Here is a 23,267-nt window from a genome sequence, read left to right as displayed (position 1 = left end):
CACGTACGCATAATTACTCAAAATTATCATTCATATTTTAAGGTTATAACGAAAACGTCAATAGTATAAGACCTAAAATTCATATTTAAATTGGAGAATATTACTATTATTTACATAAAAGTTTAAAATTCAACATTTAAGCATTGTTCAAAAATGGTGTCTCAAGGTCCTCCTCCTCCTTGCTTTCATGTCCTTTCAGCAGGCAACATCCATGCCATAAAGAAATCACCTGTCCCAACACAAAACTCGTAAATATTCGGGTTGGTTTGGTTTAACTCAATAAGAGTAGATGCTAAAACCGACGTTTTTAAAAAGTTGAAGGACTAAAATAGAAAATTTAAAAGTTTAGGGACCAAAACGAGATTTACACCGTGATTTAAAAAGAACTCGTAAACCAATCCTTAAAACACTCATTTGCTTAAACTTAACTCAATTTGAACACGTTTACAACCCATTGGCTTGATACGTCGAGTATAAGTCTGGTCTGAACCAACATTTCAATAGACGTCCATGTCTTATAAGTTCATGTAACAGTCCAAGCCCACCACTAGTAAATATTGTCTTCTTTGGGCTTTCCGTTTCGGGCTTCCCCTCAAGGCTTTAAAACACGTCTGTTAGGGAAAGGTTTCCACACCCTTGTAAGTGGTGTTTCGTTCTCCTCTCCAACCAATGTGGAATATCACAGTTCATAAATTTAAAAAAACCCTTAAAGCGTTGATTTATTTGACCTCAATGTAACTCAAATAAACTAATAACCCGAACAACCCGAGCAATCCGAACACTATCGATAGGGAAAGAGACGTTTTACCAAGCATATGGAGGCACAGACAATGCTAAAGCCTTTACAATCAAAAGGGGCATCACTAGAAATGAACCATGCTGAAATAATCAAACATGAACATGATCAGTTCTCCAACAAGCAGTAAAAGGAGAAGAAGCAATGAACCAAAGTCACTCACAGGTCAAGGGACTCATAACAAGTGGTGACAATAAGCTTGCTATTGACTCCACACCAGCAACAAATCCTTGAGCCTTCCCCTGTCGTCGATAAAAAAACGTTATCAAACGGGACCTTAATAATTTTTTCAATAGCAATAAAATCAACAGCTTTGCTAACCTGATTGCTCGAGCTCGAAGCTTTCGAGACAATTGCGTAAATCTGTAAATGATTTGGGAATGATTAGAAAATTATGATTATAAGAGTTCATCTTTTTTGTTCTTGGACACTTACTGCAGGCCTTGCTAAGACATATATGACTTTAAATGAGGCAGCTAAGTATGCTACCTGAGAGAGGACAAAAACATCTTTTATGAGATTAAAGGACTCAAAAACAGATCAAACTGCTAAACTTGAAGAAAATTTTAAGTGATTTGTTTGAGTTTTTGAAGTTCATACCCATGCTGCCCATGCCAAGCCATAGAACAATGCCTGTATAGCCAAAACAAATGAGGAAGCTTTTAGGACTCTATTTTTGATGGAGTTAATAAAGGGGAGGTTATAAATGTAAGATGAAATGACTCACATAAGCTACTGATGCAAGTATTGCCAAGCATAGTATAGCTTCCTCGCCTATCAGTGGATTTATAAGTGGTAGCACCAACATCTGAAAGGGAATTTGAACAGTTTTCTTTCAATGAGTATTGAAGCGTTTAATCTAATTGATATGGAGATGACGATTTTTGCTAACGGTGTTGAAGAAATTCATGGAAAGTTGGAGATTGATGCAATTTGTGTTTGTTGTTGTGAGATCCTACGTTGGTTGGGGAGGAGAACGGAGCATTGTTTATAAGGGTGTGGAAACCTCTCTTTGGCATATGTGTTTTAAAAATCTTGAGGGAAAGTCCAAAGAGGATAATATTTGTTAGCGGTGAGCTTGGGCAGAGCTAGACACTAGGCGATGTGCCAGCGAGAAAGGTGAGCCCCGAAGGGGGTAGACACGAGTCGGTGTGCTAGCAAGGACGCCGAGGTGGTGTGTCAACAAGGACGCTGGGCCTCAAAGGGGGGTGGACACAAGGCGGTGTGCCAGCAAGGACGTTGGGCCTCGAAGGGGGTGCACATGAGGCGGTGTGCCAGCAAGGACGCAACGCCCCGAAGGAGGGTGGACACGAGGCGGTGTGCCAACAAGGACGCTGGTCCCTGAAGGGAGGTGGACACAAAGCGGTGTGCCAGCAAAGATGCTGGGCCCTAAAGGGGGTGGACACAAGGCGGTGTGCCAGCAAGGACGCTAGGCCCCAAAGGAGAGTAGACACAAGGTGGTGTGCCAGCAAGGTCACTGGACCTAGAAGGAGGGTGGACACGAGGCGGTGTGCTAGCAAAGACGTTGGGCCGCGAAAGGGGGATAGATTGAGGGGTCCCACATCTATTGGAGAATGGAAAGAGTGTCAACAAGGACGCTGGGCTCCAAAGGGGGGTGGATTGTGAGATCCCACCTCGGTTGGGGAGGAGAACGAAACATTGTTTATAAAGGGTGTGGAAACCTCTCCCTAACATACGCGTTTTAAAAACCTTATTTTAAAAACTTCGAAAGGAAGCCCAAAAAGAAAGCCCAAAGAGGACAATATCTGATAGCGGTAGACTTAAACTGTTACTGAACAAGACTGTTTTTTCCGTTCTTATTAGAAATGAATTTACCTGAGTGAAAATCGAGCCGAATCCGACGAGCATCAAGATTTCCGAGTTTTGGTTTTTATCAAAGCCAAAAACCGCCTTCAAATAGAACTACAAAAACTCTAAAATTATCAGTTAATGATATCATATAAAAAGATTAAAGTCCAACTCACATCTTCATCAAAACATACCATTAGAACACTAGTGATGCCAGTCATTCCCAACTTAAGGAAGAAAGAAACATAAGTTATGCTCCTAAGTGTTGGACTGCAAAACAAGATGGAGCTCTTCAACATGACACACTTTGCAAACATGACAGAAAAACATAAAAGCTAGAAAGAACATACTTGTCAAGGACTATTCCAGCTGCATCTCTCATTGTTCCGAATCGTCTATTAAGAACGTCGACCGTCTTTGATAAGCAACCGGGCTCTCCATCGCTCTTTGGTACTCGTTCTACGGTCTCGTCCAGGAAGAAATACATGTAGATGGGACAAAAGATCAACAGAACGATTGAGACCTGAAACGGAGAAGTGAGTTCTTGATGTGATCAATGGAACATGAAATTATGAGTGTTAAATCTATGATGCTAGAGAGGGGAGATTCGCACCAAGAAAATGTACTTTTCGGGTAGAAACCGTGCTAGCAAGTTTCCGACGACATGGGAAGCGGAACAAAGGCCAGTGATCCAACCAAAGACTGCAGCTCTCCTATTTTCATGTACAAGATCCGCCTACAAGTTGGAAAAGCTTAAAAAGACTGCAAAAACTTACCCTCAAAACATGAAGTTAAGACCATAATTGTAACCGCTCAAGCCCACCGCTAGCAGATATTGTCCTCTTTAGGCTTCTCCTCAAGGTTTTTAAAACGCGTCTTCTATGAAGAGGGTCTAGCTCTACTTCGACCAATGTCTTACATCGTCCGGTGACTAGCTCTAATACCATTTGTAATAGTTCAAGCCCACCGTTAGTAGATATTGTCCTTTCTGGACTTTCCCTTCCGGGCTTCCCTTCAAGGTTTGAAAACATGTATGCTCGAGAGAGGTTTCCACACCCTTGTTATAAAAAATGCTTTGTTCTGCTCTCCAACCGATGTGGGATCTCACAATCCTCCCCCATTGAGGGCCCAGCGTCCTCGCAAGCACACAGCCCGACGTCTGGCTCTGATACCATTTGTAACAGCTCAAGCCCACCACTAACCGATATTGTCCTATTTGGCCTTCTCCTCAAGATTTTAAAACGCGTTTGTTAGGGAGAGGTTTCCACACCCTTATAAAGAATGTTTCGTTCCTCTCTCCAACCGACGTAGGATCTCACAATACTTGATTGTATTGAAAACAAAAATTTGAGTTCGTTTACTACAAACCCTTTTTAAACATCGTAAATTCAAAGAATAGATTCCAAAAACTCGGTTTTTGGTTCTCAAAGTGAGCGAAATGGGGTAACCTAACATCAAAAGGGCGAGTCATCGTCATAACCATTGAGCTATGCTTATGTTAGCACGTTGTATTCCATTATCCAACACAAAACTAATAATGATAATGCTATCAAAGAATGCCATAAACAAAATTAAAACAATATAAGAAGTTATCCTTACGGCATATGCAACAGAAATGAAGAATATGCTGCCTTGACTCAGTATCTTTGCTATTGTACGAAGCACATAGTAAGCATATATATAAGCCTTGGATTGATCCCAAACAAGAACGCCTGAGACAAAGATGCATAAACAAAAACTTCAAAATTTGGAAGGAAAAATTAAGAACATCTGGTTTTCATATTGGATATGGACATAGAAACATACCAAAAGGAAATATGCTTGTTGATATTGTTAGTAGTAGCAAAGGTTTTCGACCATACTCGTCCGCAAGCTGACCGAGCAGTGGAAGAACTACCATTTTGAAGATTCCAACGACCTATGATTCAAAAGAGAAAGCTAAGAACGTCATTTTTGTTACCCTCGTTATCAGTTCTATGCCCAAGCCCACCGGTAGCAGGTATTGTTTTCTTTGGGCTTTCCTTGTTGAGCTTCCCTTTATGGTTTTTAAAACGCGTATGCTATGGAGAGGTTTTCATACCCTTATAAAGAATGTTTCGTTCTCCTCCCCAACCGATGTGAGATCTCACAATCCACCTCCCTTTAGGGCCCAACGTCCTCGCTAGCACTCGTTCCCTTATAAAGAATGTTTTGTTCTACTCCTCAACCGATGTGGGATCTCACAATCCACCCCCCTTCGGGGCCTAGCGTCCTTGCTGGCACTTCTTCTCTTCTCCAACCGATGTGGAACCCCCCAATCCACCCCCTTCGAGGCCCAATGTCCTTGCTGACACACCGCCTCATGTCCACCCCCCTTCAGGGCTCAGACTCCCCGCTGGCACATCGTTCGGTGTCTAGCTTTGATACCATTTGTAACAGCCCAAACCCACCGCTAGCAGATATTGTCCTCTTTGAGTTTTCCCTTTCGGGCTTCCCTTAAGGTTTTCAAAACGCATCTGCTTGGGGAGGATTCCACACCTTTATAAAGAATGTTTCGTTTTCCTCTCCAACCGATGTGGGATCTCACAATCCACCCCCTTCGAGGCCTAGCGTCCTCGCTGACACACATTCCCTCTCCAATCGATGTGGGATCTCACAATCCATCCTACATCGGTTGGAGAGAGGAACGAATAATTTCTTATAAGGGTGTGGAAACCTCTCCTTAACAGGCGCATTTTAAAACCGTGAGGCTGAGGGCGATATGTAACGGGTCAAAGTAGACAATATCTGCTAGTGGTGGACTTTGGCTGTTACAAATGGTATCAAAAAAGGCAAACACTGGGCGGTGTGCCAACGAGGATGTTGGGCCCCCAAGGAGGATGGATTATGAGAGCCACCAGACACCAGTTGGTGTGTGAACGAGGATGTTGAGTACTCCCAAGGGGGTGAATTGTAAGATCCCACATAGGTTGGAGAGGGAAACGAAACATTCCTTATAAGGGTGTGAAAACCTCTCTCTAGCATATGCGTTTTAAAACCGTGAAACTGACGGCGATACGTAATGGGCTAAAGTAAATAATATTTGCTAGTGGCAGGCTTGGGTTGTCACCATCATCGATACCCATGAAACGTGGCACTAAAGCAATGGTTCAAACTACGATGGAGCTCTAATCTTCTCTATTTCGAAAGAATTTCCAAATGTTTTCGAGGGACATTTAAAATACTTAAAAAGTCAACATACACTCAAAATCAGCACAAGTTACCAAAACGATCACTTAAAACAAACTAGAAACATAAGAAGTAAGCATATTACCAAATCAAACAAATTAAAAACACCATAAACAAGAACAGAGAAGCATAAACAGAGAAATTCAACAGGCAGGAATCAAATGAGATGGAAAATTCACCGTTTGCTCAGTTCCATTGAAGTAAATAGCTTGAGGGCAAGTGGGGTTTCCAGGACAAAGAGCATTAGTGATAACATCAACAAGAACAGAAACAGTCATTTCTTCAGCAATCCAATGGACGCATAAAGGCAACAACAAGTGAACCAAAGGCCTAAGCTCTCCAAACCCACATTTCCACGCCGCCAGATGCATCTTCGAACCCAAAAATCTTGCCGTCTGAGTATCAATCAACACAAATCAATACATATAGATATCTATAGCAGGCTATTAGTTTCTGTAATGTTCTGTGTAAAAAACCGCCAAAACCAACAGATCCCCAAGTTTTCAGGGGAAGGGAAACAAATGAATAAATAAATTTGAGGACAAAAACTAAATATAAAGAGGGAGAAGAAGAGAGCAAGAGCCAAGAGGGGTGGCGCTGCTGATGTAATATGCATACGTGGCAACGTGTGTCCACGCTGGAATTTTTTAAAGTTTTTTGGACCAACCGAAATTATGGGTTGATTAATCGAACAACTAGAACAACCCAAACAAAGTTTACAACTTAACTCAAGTTGGATTGAGTTATTTTTTTAATTATTTAAAAAGTATATTATTATCCATAGTTCAAGTTGTATTAATAACTAAAATCACATTTACAAATCACAGCGCATCATTAATATCGGTTAGAATTCATTAGGTTGACCCGACTAAAAAAATGTCAACCCCACAAACCAAATCGAATCTACTATCCGTCCCAACCTTTGAATTAATTAAATTAATTAAGTCATACTATAATTTAGCCAACATTAAAAATAAATAAATAAATAAATAAATAAATAAAAATATATATATATATAAAAGAAACTAAAATATAGGAAGTTGGTCAATGTGTGTGTGACGTGGCGGATGGGCAGGCCACACGCGCGCACAAGGTGGCGTGCGGAAGGCGTGTGGCGTTCCATTGGTTGCGAGTGGAATGTAATATTTATTACAGAAAAGGCATCAAAATAAAGTATGAAGCATGCCCTCATATCCACTGCCTCCTACTAACGTAACGCATCCTTTACTTTTTATATTAATAATTGAATGTATTATTATTATTATTATTTTAATAATAAAAACCCGGACTTTATAGGTTGTGTCAATTTTAGCCTGTGACAAACTCAAAAGTAAATGTTTGGATGAACACGAATAGTTCCCGCCATAAACTTCTAAATTTGTGTCTATATGATCATTGAATTTTTAAAAAAATATCTAGTAATTCTTTTATTTTTTTAAAAATTTGGAAAATAATTTATTTATTAGTTATAAAATTAAAAATTTTAGGTTAATTAGACACAAAATTAAAATTTCAAATATAATAATACTAACCCGGGACTCTATTTGAAAATATTTTAATTTTTGAAAATTAAGTGGGTAAATTTTGAGTTTATATGTTTTGTTATTATAATTTTTTTTTTTTTTAAATGTTTACAAAATTCAATTTAAGTTATAAAACACATGCATCTCTATCTAAGGCAATAGCATTAGCTTGGAATTAATTGTAGCTTATATTTAAAATATAAAGAACAATTAAATAAACATATAAAAACGATAATAAATAAATAATAATGAATCACAGATTAATATACAATGTAATTTGCTTGCTTAAAAGGTATTTAAAAATAATAATAACAATTAAATAAGTTGAAATTGACTAAAGTGCCTAGTGGACATACTAAGAATTGCCCAATTGCCATCCATTCCTATGTATCCAACCAAGAAACCATATATAAAAAATTAGGTTAATTTATGAATTAATTTAAATTATCGGTTTTGTGTCTATTTGATCCATGAATCTTTAAAAGATTCTAATAAATCTCTAAATTTTGATCGATTTTCCTTGCAAGTTTATATCTCGTTGATCTATGAATCAGTTTAATCAAATATTTTATAACTAAATGTTGTGCAGTCGAGTGAGCCCGAATACTCACGAATAAAGAGGAGGAATAAGGGAAGGAAAAAGCTTACGAAACTTCCAAGCTACGGTGACTACCTACCTAAGATTTAATATTTTACCACTAAATGCAGTTCAATCGAGTGAGCCCGACTATTCACGAATAAAGGGGAAGAAGAAGTGAAGGAAAAAACGTACCAAATAGAACGTTCTTTCAGCATGCATTAGCCGAACCTCACATGAATTGCCTCGTCGATCCGGAGCCTACGAAAGCAGGCTGGTTGGTTGATGCAGCATGCAATACTTACCTTAAAGATGTCACACTCAACAAAATAATTGAGTAAAGGAGGCATTTGAATATTTGAAAGCCATAATCACAGATCAACCAATGAACTTTAGGAAATTACATGCAGATATGAAGTAACAATAACATCCATGCTTTCCAACATTCATAGTCAAAAAGATTAAGCAACTTAGCAATAAAGCTATGCATTAAACACAGTGTTGTCAAGCTTCCCAACTAAATTTTACAGAGAATGAAAATCTCAACCTAGAGAAAAATGGCTTCATTCTACTAACATAGATACATTTAAGATGGTAATCGGTGACTTTATATGTGAGATCCTATATCGGTTGGAGAAGAGAACGAAACATTATTTACAAGGGGGTGAAAACCTCTCCCTAGTAGAGGCGTTTTAAAAAATTTGAGGAGAAGTCTGAAAGAAAAACTCAAAGAGGACAATATCCGCTAACAGTGGGCTTGGGCTTTTACAAATGGTATCAGAGCTAGACACCGGGTAATGTACCAGTGAGGAGGGGGATGACATGAGTCAGTGTGCCAGCAAGGACGTTGGGCGCCGCGGGGGTGGATTAGGCAGTCCCACATTGATTGGAGGAGGGAATGAGTGCTAGCGAAAACGCTGGACCCGAAGGAAGTGGATTATGAGATCCCACATCGGTTAGAGAGGGGAACGAAGCATTATTTATAAGGGTGTATAAACCTCTTCTTAGCAGACGCGTTGCAAAAACCTTAAGGAGAAGTCCGAGAGGGAAAGTCCAAAGCGGTAGGCTTGGGCTGTTACATTATCACTCAGCTATGCTCTGGTTGACCTTATAAGATGGCAATATTACCAGCAATTTTCGAAGTCGTCTCAGCATTCCAGGATATAGAACAAAAATGTTATTATTGAATGAACAATCAAATCTCTCTTATGTTTACCATATATGTTCGTCATGTCCAAAATATGGTAAGTCCATGGAATCCCAGTTCCACAGACTTCTTTTCTTAGCAAGGAACAAAAGTATATGGTACTCTACTCTATAAACCATGAAATAATTCCACCATGACGCCCTTTTTATTCTCTGCATAATAACAAGTACCCGTATGGTCACCCCTCAAGATCAGTGTTGCAGTTCAATCTAACAAAGAATGAAACAACCAACTCGTAAGGGCTCACCCTCAAGATCAGTGTTGTGGCTCAACATAACATAGAATAAATAGACCAACTCATCTTTTACTCCATCTGGCTGGTTGACTTTACATCCTCTTCCTCGACGTCAAATTCTTGTTCCACGCCCTTCACCTAAAAATTGAGAATAGACATTCAAATCATAGATATTCCAAAAAAAGAAAAAAAGATGTTTATGGATCTGAGAAGCATAGAAACAAAAGAGGAAGAAAGAACCTATATACTAGAACTAAGCAGCTGTGTAACATTATTCTATTTCAATTTTCTCCATTTAAAGTGATTCTCTACGTTGGCTCTCTAGGGTACATTGTCTTTCGTCTTATCAAACATGCGGTGTTCGTCGATGCATTCTTGTTATCCATCGAGCATGTTGCATTTCATATGATTATTTTCAGTAAAACATGAACAGTAGCTAGCCAGTATCGAGCATATAGCAAGTTTCAGTGAGAAGTTGGAAAACCAACTGTTCTTAGTCATAAAACTTAGATTCAATCTCAATTATATAGTGCAATGTCCTGCCATTCCTCTTATTTAAAAAGAAACAAAAAGTCCTTCATTCCAGCTGGTGGTGTCAGTGTATGTGTATTGAAGCTCAATACTTCCATCATGAACTAAATTAAGAAATATGCCTGTAGGACACCTCGGGTCGGGTATCATGTAAAAGAAGGGAACAAAAGAAATATGCATGGAGGACCTACCTAGATGTCCAAGTGGAATATTGGATATGCTTCTCATTGAACATGAGCTTACAAATAAAAAGATCACATAACTCTCACCTCTGGTACATAATGCATCAACATATTTTCAATGCCAGATTTTAGAGNGCATTTGAATATTTGAAAGCCATAATCACAGATCAACCAATGAACTTTAGGAAATTACATGCAGATATGAAGTAACAATAACATCCATGCTTTCCAACATTCATAGTCAAAAAGATTAAGCAACTTAGCAATAAAGCTATGCATTAAACACAGTGTTGTCAAGCTTCCCAACTAAATTTTACAGAGAATGAAAATCTCAACCTAGAGAAAAATGGCTTCATTCTACTAACATAGATACATTTAAGATGGTAATCGGTGACTTTATATGTGAGATCCTATATCGGTTGGAGAAGAGAACGAAACATTATTTACAAGGGGGTGAAAACCTCTCCCTAGTAGAGGCGTTTTAAAAAATTTGAGGAGAAGTCTGAAAGAAAAACTCAAAGAGGACAATATCCGCTAACAGTGGGCTTGGGCTTTTACAAATGGTATCAGAGCTAGACACCGGGTAATGTACCAGTGAGGAGGGGGATGACATGAGTCAGTGTGCCAGCAAGGACGTTGGGCGCCGCGGGGGTGGATTAGGCAGTCCCACATTGATTGGAGGAGGGAATGAGTGCTAGCGAAAACGCTGGACCCGAAGGAAGTGGATTATGAGATCCCACATCGGTTAGAGAGGGGAACGAAGCATTATTTATAAGGGTGTATAAACCTCTTCTTAGCAGACGCGTTGCAAAAACCTTAAGGAGAAGTCCGAGAGGGAAAGTCCAAAGCGGTAGGCTTGGGCTGTTACATTATCACTCAGCTATGCTCTGGTTGACCTTATAAGATGGCAATATTACCAGCAATTTTCGAAGTCGTCTCAGCATTCCAGGATATAGAACAAAAATGTTATTATTGAATGAACAATCAAATCTCTCTTATGTTTACCATATATGTTCGTCATGTCCAAAATATGGTAAGTCCATGGAATCCCAGTTCCACAGACTTCTTTTCTTAGCAAGGAACAAAAGTATATGGTACTCTACTCTATAAACCATGAAATAATTCCACCATGACGCCCTTTTTATTCTCTGCATAATAACAAGTACCCGTATGGTCACCCCTCAAGATCAGTGTTGCAGTTCAATCTAACAAAGAATGAAACAACCAACTCGTAAGGGCTCACCCTCAAGATCAGTGTTGTGGCTCAACATAACATAGAATAAATAGACCAACTCATCTTTTACTCCATCTGGCTGGTTGACTTTACATCCTCTTCCTCGACGTCAAATTCTTGTTCCACGCCCTTCACCTAAAAATTGAGAATAGACATTCAAATCATAGATATTCCAAAAAAAGAAAAAAAGATGTTTATGGATCTGAGAAGCATAGAAACAAAAGAGGAAGAAAGAACCTATATACTAGAACTAAGCAGCTGTGTAACATTATTCTATTTCAATTTTCTCCATTTAAAGTGATTCTCTACGTTGGCTCTCTAGGGTACATTGTCTTTCGTCTTATCAAACATGCGGTGTTCGTCGATGCATTCTTGTTATCCATCGAGCATGTTGCATTTCATATGATTATTTTCAGTAAAACATGAACAGTAGCTAGCCAGTATCGAGCATATAGCAAGTTTCAGTGAGAAGTTGGAAAACCAACTGTTCTTAGTCATAAAACTTAGATTCAATCTCAATTATATAGTGCAATGTCCTGCCATTCCTCTTATTTAAAAAGAAACAAAAAGTCCTTCATTCCAGCTGGTGGTGTCAGTGTATGTGTATTGAAGCTCAATACTTCCATCATGAACTAAATTAAGAAATATGCCTGTAGGACACCTCGGGTCGGGTATCATGTAAAAGAAGGGAACAAAAGAAATATGCATGGAGGACCTACCTAGATGTCCAAGTGGAATATTGGATATGCTTCTCATTGAACATGAGCTTACAAATAAAAAGATCACATAACTCTCACCTCTGGTACATAATGCATCAACATATTTTCAATGCCAGATTTTAGAGTGACGGATGAGCTTGGGCAGCCACTGCATGCTCCCTGCATTCTCAATTTGACAATTCCAGTTTCTCTGAAGAAGATAGAAATGGAAAATTCAATATATAACCATATAAAAGCAATCATGCATACAACTCCTAATGCTTTACGGAACGTCTGTAACTGAAAAACCTACTCATTATATCCCCTGTATTCAATATCTCCACCATCATCTTGCACTGTCGGTCGAATACGAGTCTCAAGCAGCTCTTTAATCATAGCAACAGTTTCAGAATCATCCTAAATAAAGGCACAAGTGGACAGATCTATTAAGAATCAAGCTGTTTCCAACTACTAGAATAATAAAAATTGATGATGTTTCAGATTCCAACATGACAGATATAACTTTGAAAGATTCAATACTTGCAGCACAGAAAACAACGACCACAAAGTCAAACCTCAAATTGAAATATTACAAATAAATTTTGACACATAATAAAAAGACATCGACATACTCATCTTTTAGGTAAGTAGCTTGTAAGATCCCACCTCGGTTGGAGGAGAAAACGAAACACCCTTAAGGGTGTGGAAACCTCTCCCTAGCAGACGAGTTTTAAAAACTTTGAGGGAAAACCCGAAAGGGAAAACCAAAAAAGGACAATATCTACTAGCGGTGGGCTTGGGGACGTTACATAACTCAACTTCTTTAAGTAGACATACTAATTTTAATAACAACTAACAAGAGAACTTCAGTGATTGAAAACAAAAAGTACAATTACAGTATCTTTGTGTAATTCCTTTCCAATTCTCAGGTCTCCACAAGTGGCACAGTAGCTTGTATATCCCTCACTTTATATTAAAGGAAAAACCCGTTTCTTAACGACAGGACAGAAAAAATGTAACTAATTTGACTTAAGAGAAAATCGAATGTCCATCAAAATGACCAATATGAAGATCAGAAAACAAGTTCTTAGCCAAAGTTGTATCCAAAAAAGTAGAAATGGAACTGCAAGGCACCACATTACTCTATTAATACCATGAGCCTCAAGTACTTTTAATCTTTAGTATGATGACATTAAATGTTCATAGTTCTATATTAGTACCCAAGGAACACAAAATCTATGTATATCAATTAGTGTGATTTCATTTCACCAAGGAACTCACATTTGACCTAGTATTATATCATGTCGAGTATCGAAAGAGAGAAAGAGAACCATATAGAACTGCATAATTTGCAATCAAAACATAACCCAATATAAAATTATCATAAATATCCCAAGAGAAAAAAACGTAAATAACCGTTCAACTTTCTTATTTCTAATTAATATGTAGAAGTTCGACGAGAAGAGAACACCATGTGATCTAAAAAATTAACTTGTTTTTTAACGAGTAAGACTCTAACAAGAAAGTGGATTAATTTGCAGTTAGAAGACGTACTTCGTTGATGGCTGTGTCCATGGCAGCGGCAGTATTAGCGTCTAGAAACAGTGGTTGTCCAGAAGAATAGAAGTCCATGATTGAAGCAAAAATTTCAGGCTTAAGGAAATCCCACGAAGCCTCATTTGACTTTGTAACAGTAACAAAATCCGATCCAAAGAAGACTCGGATAACACCTGCACAAGCAATCAAGAATGCCCCACGCCAGAAATCAGTAAAACCAGTAAGAACACTTGTAAACCAACACCAAGTCATATATCAATGAAACTTCAAACTAGCACTTATTTACTATGCCTCACAACTTTCCTACGCTCAGCTGGCTATAAACTGATTAATAATAATATTCCATGTCTCAGTTCAATGTCGATATAATTCCAGACCTCAAAAATGCAAGCATACATCTTAAACTCCTTAAAATTCAGATAAAAGGAAGCGGGTATTCCAAATTGAAAATCCAACAGAAATCTAAAAGGATATCATAAGTTCAAAATATGTACCATCAACACCATAAAGAGCCTTTGCTAGTGGGGAGTTCATAGCAGAGCGCGCATTAGGAAAATCAGCACTTCCAACTTCCATAACAGGCTTTCCAGGATAGAACATGAGAGATGAAGGATTCGGTGTTGACTGAGTTTCAATGAACATTGTTCTTTTTTGTCCTGAATGCAACAAAATACGACAGATTATTCAAAAACAAACACAGCTGATTCCAATGATGGTTCGTCAAAGCTCACGCACCTCCAAATTGACTCCATCTCCATGAACGCAAGAAAGGATCGGAGCAAGTTCTTGACGATACATAACACGAAACAGCTTCTTTTCCGCCGAATATAGAAGAAGTTGTTGCGGCTGAGAAGAATCGAATCTTCCCACCTCCATGAGAACCCAGTGTTGAAATTCTTCGAGCTCGCACAATCAAACTTCCTAAGCCCCTCATTTTTCCCTCGCGGTTCTTGCAAATTGAAGAGTTCTTCCTGTTAAATACCTAGCGGTTAACAGCGTGGTGCTGACGCATAGAGCGCCGGTTCAGTTCGGGTTGTTCGGTTCGGTCTAATCTTGTTCGTGTTGAGTAATTAGTAACTGGTAAAATAATAATAATAATAATAATAATAATAAAGCAAATATAAATTAATTTAGACCATTTGTTATAATTTTATTTGAAAAATAGTTATTTTTAAGTACATAAAAATTATTTAAATATAAAGATATATATATTATAAATGGTTGAATCAAAGTATGTTTTTTATATATATTTTCTGTCTACCTCTATTTTTATTTACTCATTTAAAAATAGTAAAAATGAACCCGACTCTCAGTATGATATTATCCACTTTAAGCATAAGTTATCCACTTTGAGCATAAGTTGTCATGGTCTGAGTATTCTTTGATTATAAACTCATGATTATTCCCTAAATTAGTCGATGTGGGACTTTCATCATCCAACACCTCCGCTCGAACAAAATACGCCTCCCCTTAATCGAGGTTCGACTCCTTTGGAGTCTTAGTCGTTTTTTACTGCCTTCGAGGATGTGGGACTTTCATCATCCAACACCTCCGCTCGAACAAAATACGCCTCCCCTTAATCGAGGTTCGACTCCTTTGGAGTCTTAGTCGTTTTTTACTGCCTTCGAGGATGTGGGACTTTCATCATCCAACACCTCCGCTCGAACAAAATACGCCTCCCCTTAATCGAGGTTCGACTCCTTTGGAGTCTTAGTCGTTTTTTACTGCCTTCGAGGATGTGGGACTTTCATCATCCAACACCTCCGCTCGAACAAAATACGCCTCCCCTTAATCGAGGTTCGACTCCTTTGGAGTCTTAGTCGTTTTTTACTGCCTTCGAGGATTTACCAATCTATTGACACGACTAAGTTTAGGGCATGACTCTGATACCATGTTAAATGAACACGACTCTCCACAATAATATGATATTGTCCACTTTGAGCATAAGCTCTCATAACTTTATTTTGGACTTCCCCAAAAGGCCTCAAACCAATAGAGAGAGTATTTGAGCATAAGCTCTCATGACTTTACTTTGGGCTTCCCCAAAAGGTCTCAAACCAATAGAGAGAGTATTTTTTGATTATAAACGCATGATCGTTCCCTAAATTACTCGACGTGAGACTTTCATCTTCCAACAAAAAAAAATGATTTTTAAAAACTATTTTTCATGGTTATGGAATTAAAAAATAAAAAAAAAAAAAAAAAAAAAAAAAAAAAAAANAAAAGTGCTTCTAAAGTGGACAGTTTTAGGGAGATTTTACAACTGTGTGAAGGCATTTTCTTCTAAGGAGCTTCTAATTGAGTACTAAATACTTGAAAATAACCAAATTTATTCTTCAAATCCCTTTTTAATTTGGTACGTGAGAACAACGATGAGTCTTGGACAGATACCAACAGACGTGGAAGATAGCATTTGTTGTGAGACAATAACTGAACTCTACACAGGCATTATGGTCTTTGGATGAACAGCTTCGGAGTTATTCAGCAGCTAACCAAAGCAAGTGCATCTGAGAATATAAAATTTTAGAATTGACGAGAGAGCTAACGAATAAAGGGTCCTCGGCCCCCAGATCGATCAAGAACTTGTATGAGCTCACAAACAGTTTCAAACCTTACATTGAGATGAGACGATGATCCCCAAGATTTTAATAACTATCTACGTCTGTCTCGGGCCTCCGCAGGTAGTAACGTAGACAATTTACCAATACCTGCACGTTAAAGCACGTTGAACATAAACAGCGTAATGGACGATTCGTTAAGCTAAAAGTTCATTTGGAGAATTCCTCCAAATTCAGGTTTGTCCGTAGATTTTTCTTTTGCTAATCACAATTGAGTTCGTGAACTTTAAGGTTTCTTTTGTTTGTCTATTTTTTGGCCCCCAAGTTTAAGGTAAACCATTTTAGTCCCAAGACACTAGGCGGGATAGACGAACACAACTCTCCACAATGGTATGATATTGTCCACTTTGAGCATAAGCTCTCATGGCTTTGCTTTGGGCTTCCCCAAAAGGCCTCATACCAATGGAGTTAGTATTCCTCACTTATAAACCCATGATCATTCCCTAAATTAGCCGATGTGGGACTTCCATCAGCCAACACCTCCCCTCGAACAAAGTGCGCCTCCCCTTAATCGAGGCTCGACTCCTTTTGGAGTCTTAGTCATTTTTTCCTGCCTTCGAGGAGGCTTGACTCCTTTTCTTTTGGAGTTCTTTGTTCGATATTTGAGGATTTACCAATCTATTGGCACGACTAAGTTTAGGGCATGGCTCTGATACCATGATAGACGAACACAACTCTCCACAATAGTATGATGTTGTTCACTTTGAGCATAAGCTCACATGGCTTTGCTTTGGGCTTCCCCAAAAGGCCTCATACCAATGGAGTTAGTATTCCTCACTTATAAACCCATGATCATTCCCTAAATTAGCCGACGTGGGACTTTCATCATCCAACAGGCAGGATCACCAATGCTTAAACAGATGGGCGTAAATCGACAAATAAGCATGTTTGAGCATTTAAAACACTTCATTTCTTTCCCAAATGTGCTAAAAACAAGAATATTATATTACCTTTAAAACCACTACCCCCAAACTATGCCCAAACTCACAGAATTTGATGTATCATGTAGGTTATTTACCTGAGATAAGGAACTATTTAATGCAGCTCCCCCATAACTGACATGAAACTTGTCCTTGGCGACCAATCCCTAGAGATCAGAGTTTAAATTTTGTCATGACAAGTCAGAGAGAGAGAGAGAGAGAGAGAGAGAGAGAGAGATCGGAAGGGAGGCTTTACTTCCGTATCTATCTCTGCCGATTCAACTTCAATGTTGATATCAGCAAGTATTTTTATAACTTCCACCAGCAATCCAGGTCGGTCTGCTGTCTCCAAACAAAGTAGGCTATAAATTGAAAATAAAAACTAGATTATGATTTAACAATTAACTCTACCAATTTTATAATTACATTACAGAGTTGTACTCTAATGGCAATTAGTTTGAGATGAAATGCAATAAAATTTTCCCAACAAAATTGCAGCAAGTTGTTTTAAATCAAGTAAAGCAAACCTCCTTTTAGGTCCATCAGCTTTCACGTGAACATGAGTTGCAATATCAATATCAAGCTGCATGAAGCAAAATAGAAATCGAGATTACTTTCATGAATACGAATCTCGTTAGCATTAAAAAAACTTTAATTGAATTCCCCGGAGTCTGATGAACCAAAAATTACACTCAAGATCTTGGAACAACTTGCAACTGACTAATGAATGAGATTACTGAGAACAATTTGAAGGGAAGAGCATTTCATTCCAAGACAATGATGGCCAATTTAACTCGAGGAATTATAGGAACAATGCAGAACGTTCAATTCCTTTCGCCCACAAACGAAATGGCAAGGGGATCATGAAGTAGCATTACATGTGTACATATTGGTGAGGTAGGAACAAATAAGTCATTTTCTAGTAAAAACAGATTATATCTTTAAAGAGGGGAAGTACAAAATAATGTCATGTATGCTAAGGAAGGTTGTCGTCGGGGGGTGGCACCAGGCCTCTTGAATGGCCGTAATCAGTGTTCAATCAAAGGCCACAAGTAGACAAAATTTCAATATTACTATTGTGCATACAAACATAATCAAAGCCACATTTATGTAAACAAAATTTATAAAAGATACTCATACTTCTGCAATATCAAATTAAATCCAATTATTTAAAACCTAAACCGTTCGAGAGTTTGTATGTCCTGAACTTTTATTCGTTTTCGTTAATATAATGAGAAGTTATTTCTTGTTAAAATAATAATAATATGAAATTATATATAAAAAAAAAAAGGACAGTAAAGGAAGTTACAAAAGACTCCTTGGATTGGATGTATGGTTTTATTTTCTTTAAATACATTTATTTATCCATAAAAGAGATTGTGAGCATCAAGGAAGCTATACCTTTTTCTCTGGAGGTTGAATTCCAAAAGCCTCACCCATTGCAAGCTGTTGACTAGATTCCTACCAAGAAACTAGAAAGCTAAGATAAAGAAAATAAAAGAAACTATTCAGAAAGTTAAGGAAGAGATCTACGTCAGATCCAAGACATTAAGATAGTCATTAGTATGTTAAGAGTTATTTAGTATGCATACAGGGTGATACTTCAAAAGGTTGTTGATGATGGTTAAACGAATGCTCTCCAACAAATCAGGATCTTCTACTTTCCGGCCAGAGTCTCTACAATTACAAACATCAGAATATGTGTTATATAAGAGCAGGTAGTGCAAGATAGCACAGCACATATGTGGTCTAATATTAAGTCCAATAATAAATACTCAATTAACAGGACGTAACAAGCTATCAGAATGCTGACATACACCAGAACTAAGAATCTGAATGTGGGGCTATACTCTCAATTACATATCAGAAGTGGGCAGAAGCCATGCCTACATCCTGGCAAAATAGCTGATGCATGAGTTTTGGGTGTAGACCAGGAGACGGGACATTATACGATCTTTCCGAAATGAACCAGCATCGTCTTCTTATCTACTTTATGCCTCTGCCTCATTAAACCTAATTTTCTTCTACTTAAACTTTCAATGAAAGATAGGGACTTCTCCTGCAGCTTGCTCATGAACGTCCCTTCATTCTGAAGACCAAAATTCTTTTAACTAGTAACTTTCTATTGTCTATTTTTTGTTAAATTTGAAAGGAAAGAAATCATGGGAATTTTACTGTGACAGGGAAAATGAGGAGGTGAGATCTAGTTTGTATTCATGCTTCTTATTAGGCCATCAATATTTGTAACAAATTATATTTTATTTTGTATAATTTGAGGGCTTTAATCTCCTTGAATTTCGTTGGATTCATATAGTTACCCAATCCTTTTCCCCCATAAACTAAAGCGATCGTAAGGCAAATTGGTAAAGACTTGAGGTAAAGGGAAGAGCAAAGCAAAGACGATGTATTCAAGCATGCTTAAGCTTTAGGGATATTTTGAAAGCAAAGAAAGAAGTTTTTTTTTTTTTTTTTTAAGATTAACATGGTGATATAGTGTATGTGGATTCATATATTTTCCACTTCCACCCTTATATTGCCATTTGCTAACATACCATTTTTGTGAATTCTGTTTTGAAATTGTTCAAAGGATCACAGTTCCTTTCATCTTTGAGATCAGGCACCAAAACATAGAAAAGAAGACAAAATAAAGAAACGAGACAGTAAATGTATAGGATATAAATGAGGAAAAAGTGAGGCAAGCAGCATGTGAAGTGGAAAATTTGGAATAACCAAGGGAGCTACTAGAAACCGCATTAGACAGTAGCTCAAATGACAATTCTAAGCAATAAAAAAGACTCACAGTCTTGTCAGATAAAATTTTGTTTTCTTGACTGGTCCCTCTGTGCTAACAGTTCCCTTGGCCACATCCAAACCCAAATCTTTTAACGCTCTCATCTACAAGCAAGAAATCCAAGAAAAGATGATAAAATATGATTCAGTACCAGATGATATTTAAATAAAAGTAATGAACTAAAAAAAAGTAGGAAAAAAACTGGAAGCATTGACTTGGCTCTAACTCAGAGCAAAGCCGTTCTTCAAGAAGTGAGGATGCTAGAAATAAATTCACATAAGATTCCTACAAGCCAAAAAGTTATTTCTGTGATCATGTATCGCACCTGCATCCATAAGCTCTGAATACAATGTTGAAATAGAAAAGGAATTACTACTTGGAAAGAAATCAAAATATAATCCTGAACTCAACATCTAACACTTCAGTATTTTAGCATTTGCATTACACAAGAGGACCTCAAATTGACTTCATATAATGGATAAGAATAATGAGATACATGAAATCTTGTAACACAACTTCCAGAAAGCATAAGATAATGGAACTGCAAAAGTCACCGTATCAATAAGAGCTCCAAGGCGATCGCCAAAACTGACTTCCACTATCGTTGCAAAGGAGTCTGAATCCTGATCTATGAGAACTATGGGCATTGGGTCATTATCTTCATCAAAAACCTGGAGTAAAAAATATTTCATCAATTGCACAGTTTTGAAGTCATCCAGATTTATAATTACAGATGAAGATTAACAAACGGAATTGTTGCACGATAAAATCTTATTATCCAAACAGTCCATGATTATAAGTATTTGCAACAAAATACATGCACAAACTCTTGATGTAAAATTGAACTTGTTGGATGGTCGACCAAACAGAGATTTTGAAGTCCAATATTTTTGGCAACTGAAACAGTATATAGCAACATAATACACATACACACACTTGGGGAAAAAATAAATAATAAATAAGAACATCGACGAAAAAATAAAAAGTCAAAAAGGAGATGCCTAACTTCTTTTCTTTTTTTTTTTTCTTTTAAAAAAATGCTGTCATAGATGTAAACGGAAGGACATTTAATGGCTATACAAAAACTAGTACGAACCAAATAAAGGCAAAGAAAAACACCAGGAATATAAAAAAAACTAGGAGTTTGGGCTCCAACTGTTAAGAGTAAGAAACTAAGGATAAGTACAAAACTCTTTGTTCACTGACCAATGATGCTGGACTGACTGCATTCAAGGCATTGGATGATGCGCTCACAATATTCCTGCATAAGATGGATGGAATAGAAAAATAGGGCATAAGTGTTAGCTTGAGTGGTATTAATCAAGAGAGGGCTATTAGATACATGAGACGCATGTTTTAGTGAGCTAGAAGAATGAAGTGCTAGAGAATCGCTGAGGTAGATGAAAATCAAAAGGTGTCTAAACTGGTTGCTTAATATTTAACGATTATTAAAGAAAACCAAAGAGCAACCAACAGAACTTGACTTTATACGTAAGATCACATCTTTAATTGAATGAACTCGTGGCACAAAGATCATTAATAGATCGTAGGATGCTCGTCTATCCAAACAGATTGTAGAATGCACAAATGGAACGAGCCCGAATTATATTTTGAAGAATAAAAGCATCCCAGACAATCAGCCAGCATTGCTTCACGAAACTAACGGCCAGCTTCTAATAATTTATTATCAAAGAGAACCACATTACGACGATCAAATGCTTGCGTAAAATATAAGAAAAACTCGGCCCATTGCTCTGATACGTATCAACACCAAACATTCCATAATCGTAGAAAAACAAGTAACCAGCAATACACGACATATCTTCTTAACACGTCCTGGAGCAAACGAATGTTACTACAAACTAAATTAAAAGCCATTGCGTCCCAAAATATCACATGTTCAAGTTCTAAAGAAGCGAATAATTTCTATCCCAAGCTCAAAACCTACTCTTTTTGTTAGGAATCGCGACTCTCCACAATGGTATGATATTATCTACTTTGAGCATAAGCTCTCATGGCTTTGCTTTGGGCTTCCCCAAAAGGCCTCGTACCAATGGATATAGTATTCCTCATTTATAAACCCATGACCTTCCACTAAATTAACCAATGTGTGACTCACTCCCAATAATTCTCAACAATCCTCCCCTCGAACAAAGTACACTATAAGCCTCCCCTTGAACAAAGTACACTGTAAGCTTCCCCTTGAACAAAGTACACTGTAAGCTTCCCCTCGAACAAAGTACACTATAAGCCTCCCCTGAGGCTTATGAAACTCTCGAATAGCCTACCCTTAATCGAGGCTCGACTCCTTTCTCTGGAGCCCTCGAACAAAGACACCCTTTGTTCGACAGTTTAGTCGCTTTTGACTACACCTTCGAGGCTCACAATTCTTTGTTCGATATTTGAGGATTCTATTACATGGCTAAGTTTAGGGCACAGCTCTGATACCATATTAGGAATCACGACTCTCCACAATAGTATGATATTGTCCACTTTGAGCATAAGCTCTCATAGCTTTGCTTTGAGCTTCCCAAAAGGCCTCGTACGGATGGAGATAGTATTCCTCACTTATAAACCCATGACCTTCCACTAACCAACGTGGAACTCACTCCCAATAATTCTCAACACTTTTAATCTCCGGATAGTCAACTAAACAGACGCATTTCTAATTTTGACGCCATCCATAAAACAGAATACCAAAATAAAGCAAATCGATCCATTGACAATTCAATAAACTCCTGGAGCAAGCAAGCAAGGCGAACAGACAATCAACCAAAATTAACCAGTTCTAGATGCAAAGATTTTTAGATTCAACGTAAGTTTCATTTCAGCTCATACCAAACACAAAAGCACATAAGAAATCCAAACTTCCACGATACTCGAACTTTACCATTTCCGCAAGAAAATCAGGCTAGCACCACCGCCAAAGCCGCGGTGAGAGACATGAGCAACAAACTCCGACTCCAAAAACCTAGACCGGCATGGAAACAAATAAGGAGAAGTGTTGAAAGAAGCGATGAAGGTGGAGCTCGAGGTCGCCATGGCCATGGAATAAAATGGATCGGAATCGGTGGGTGCTCCCCCCGTAAGCTAGTTTGTTCGTTATCGGTAGTGCTGCTATTACGCGATATGAAAACGGGATCTTCTTCTAACGGAGTTTCTTTCTTTATAAAAAGGGAAGAGTTTTGGAATGCTGCGTCAGCATGCGGGACCCACTTGAACATGACTGACTCAACATCACTGTCATGCTTACGTGGCATGTATGTTTATACTTTGGGGAAAAGTATTTTTATCCCATACATGCAGTCATACGGTACTTATCCTATCCTTCTCTTCAATTGGCCTCTATTCTCTAAGCCAAGTATTTTTTTCTTTTTTTTAA

At 38.0% G+C, this 23,267-nt stretch overlaps 3 protein-coding genes and 1 long non-coding RNA gene across 7 annotated transcripts; all 4 read right to left on the bottom strand.

Moving 5' to 3' along the window:
- Window positions 1-66: 66 nt before the first annotated feature.
- LOC111808902 (hippocampus abundant transcript-like protein 1) lies at window positions 67-8,580 on the bottom strand. Its single transcript, XM_023695136.1, has 15 exons — window positions 8,108-8,580; window positions 5,992-6,207; window positions 4,412-4,523; window positions 4,205-4,317; window positions 3,219-3,341; window positions 2,956-3,128; window positions 2,800-2,875; window positions 2,633-2,719; window positions 1,524-1,604; window positions 1,397-1,429; window positions 1,232-1,285; window positions 1,118-1,159; window positions 960-1,038; window positions 809-879; window positions 67-229 (listed from the first exon to the last, which is right to left on the bottom strand). The coding sequence occupies exons 1-15, from the start codon at window positions 8,132-8,134 to the stop codon at window positions 137-139; spliced, it is 1,380 nt and encodes a 459-aa protein (XP_023550904.1). The 5' UTR covers window positions 8,135-8,580; the 3' UTR covers window positions 67-136.
- A 494-nt stretch (window positions 8,581-9,074) lies between these two features.
- LOC111808901 lies at window positions 9,075-10,201 on the bottom strand. Its single transcript, XR_002817151.1, has 2 exons — window positions 10,155-10,201; window positions 9,075-9,492 (listed from the first exon to the last, which is right to left on the bottom strand). It is a non-coding gene; the product is annotated as an uncharacterized LOC111808901 (long non-coding RNA).
- An 817-nt stretch (window positions 10,202-11,018) lies between these two features.
- Window positions 11,019-14,524, bottom strand: LOC111808900 (nifU-like protein 4, mitochondrial). Of its 3 annotated transcripts, none has more exons than XR_002817148.1 (7): window positions 14,292-14,524; window positions 14,051-14,212; window positions 13,554-13,729; window positions 12,313-12,416; window positions 12,099-12,210; window positions 11,311-11,436; window positions 11,019-11,272 (listed from the first exon to the last, which is right to left on the bottom strand). XR_002817148.1 is itself a non-coding variant. In XM_023695135.1 (6 exons), exons 1-6 carry the CDS (start codon window positions 14,488-14,490, stop codon window positions 11,368-11,370), a joined length of 822 nt encoding a protein of 273 aa, XP_023550903.1. In that variant the 5' UTR covers window positions 14,491-14,524; the 3' UTR covers window positions 11,019-11,367. The 3 variants fall into 3 exon arrangements, 1 of the variants encoding a protein (XP_023550903.1); XR_002817150.1 differs by having other exon boundaries at window positions 11,019-11,215; XM_023695135.1 differs by having other exon boundaries at window positions 11,019-11,436.
- A 1,308-nt stretch (window positions 14,525-15,832) lies between these two features.
- On the bottom strand, window positions 15,833-23,027 carry LOC111808899 (ACT domain-containing protein ACR12-like). 2 transcript variants are annotated; one of them, XM_023695133.1, is made up of 11 exons: window positions 22,776-23,027; window positions 21,092-21,146; window positions 20,440-20,556; window positions 19,895-19,989; window positions 18,687-18,771; window positions 18,496-18,555; window positions 17,622-17,677; window positions 17,351-17,456; window positions 17,193-17,261; window positions 16,168-16,264; window positions 15,833-16,063 (listed from the first exon to the last, which is right to left on the bottom strand). In XM_023695133.1, the coding sequence occupies exons 1-10, from the start codon at window positions 22,931-22,933 to the stop codon at window positions 16,202-16,204; spliced, it is 864 nt and encodes a 287-aa protein (XP_023550901.1). In that variant the 5' UTR covers window positions 22,934-23,027; the 3' UTR covers window positions 15,833-16,063; window positions 16,168-16,201. The 2 variants fall into 2 exon arrangements, with proteins under 2 accessions (XP_023550901.1, XP_023550902.1); XM_023695134.1 differs by having other exon boundaries at window positions 16,173-16,264.
- Between the last annotated feature and the right edge of the window lie 240 nt (window positions 23,028-23,267).

The sequence above is a fragment of the Cucurbita pepo genome, chromosome LG13 (assembly GCF_002806865.2).
Source record: "Cucurbita pepo subsp. pepo cultivar mu-cu-16 chromosome LG13, ASM280686v2, whole genome shotgun sequence".
Lineage (NCBI taxonomy): Eukaryota > Viridiplantae > Streptophyta > Magnoliopsida > Cucurbitales > Cucurbitaceae > Cucurbita > Cucurbita pepo.
This window is presented reverse-complemented; position numbering and strand designations above follow the sequence as displayed.

What these genes read in the sequence shown, in the direction of transcription:
- LOC111808900 (XM_023695135.1), bottom strand. Translation starts at nt 14,490, where the DNA reads ATGAGGGGCTTAGGAAGTTTGATTGTGCGAGCTCGAAGAATTTCAACA. An exon ending in GAGATGGAGTCAATTTGGAG is followed by an intron (nt 14,213 to 14,291) that starts GTGCGTGAGCTT and finishes TGTTGCATTCAG; the next exon opens with GACAAAAAAGAACAATGTTC. An exon ending in GGCTCTTTATGGTGTTGATG is followed by an intron (nt 13,730 to 14,050) that starts GTACATATTTTG and finishes TTGCTTGTGCAG; the next exon opens with GTGTTATCCGAGTCTTCTTT.
- LOC111808899 (XM_023695133.1), bottom strand. Translation starts at nt 22,933, where the DNA reads ATGGCCATGGCGACCTCGAGCTCCACCTTCATCGCTTCTTTCAACACT. An exon ending in TTGGAGCTCTTATTGATACG is followed by an intron (nt 19,990 to 20,439) that starts GTGACTTTTGCA and finishes TCTTGCTTGTAG; the next exon opens with ATGAGAGCGTTAAAAGATTT. An exon ending in TTCAACCTCCAGAGAAAAAG is followed by an intron (nt 17,678 to 18,495) that starts GTATAGCTTCCT and finishes TGCTTCATGCAG; the next exon opens with CTTGATATTGATATTGCAAC.
- LOC111808902 (XM_023695136.1), bottom strand. Translation starts at nt 8,134, where the DNA reads ATGCATGCTGAAAGAACGTTCTATTTG. An exon ending in CTTCGAGCTCGAGCAATCAG is followed by an intron (nt 1,039 to 1,117) that starts GTTAGCAAAGCT and finishes TATCGACGACAG; the next exon opens with GGGAAGGCTCAAGGATTTGT. An exon ending in TCTGTGCCTCCATATGCTTG is followed by an intron (nt 230 to 808) that starts GTAAAACGTCTC and finishes GTGTTGGGACAG; the next exon opens with GTGATTTCTTTATGGCATGG.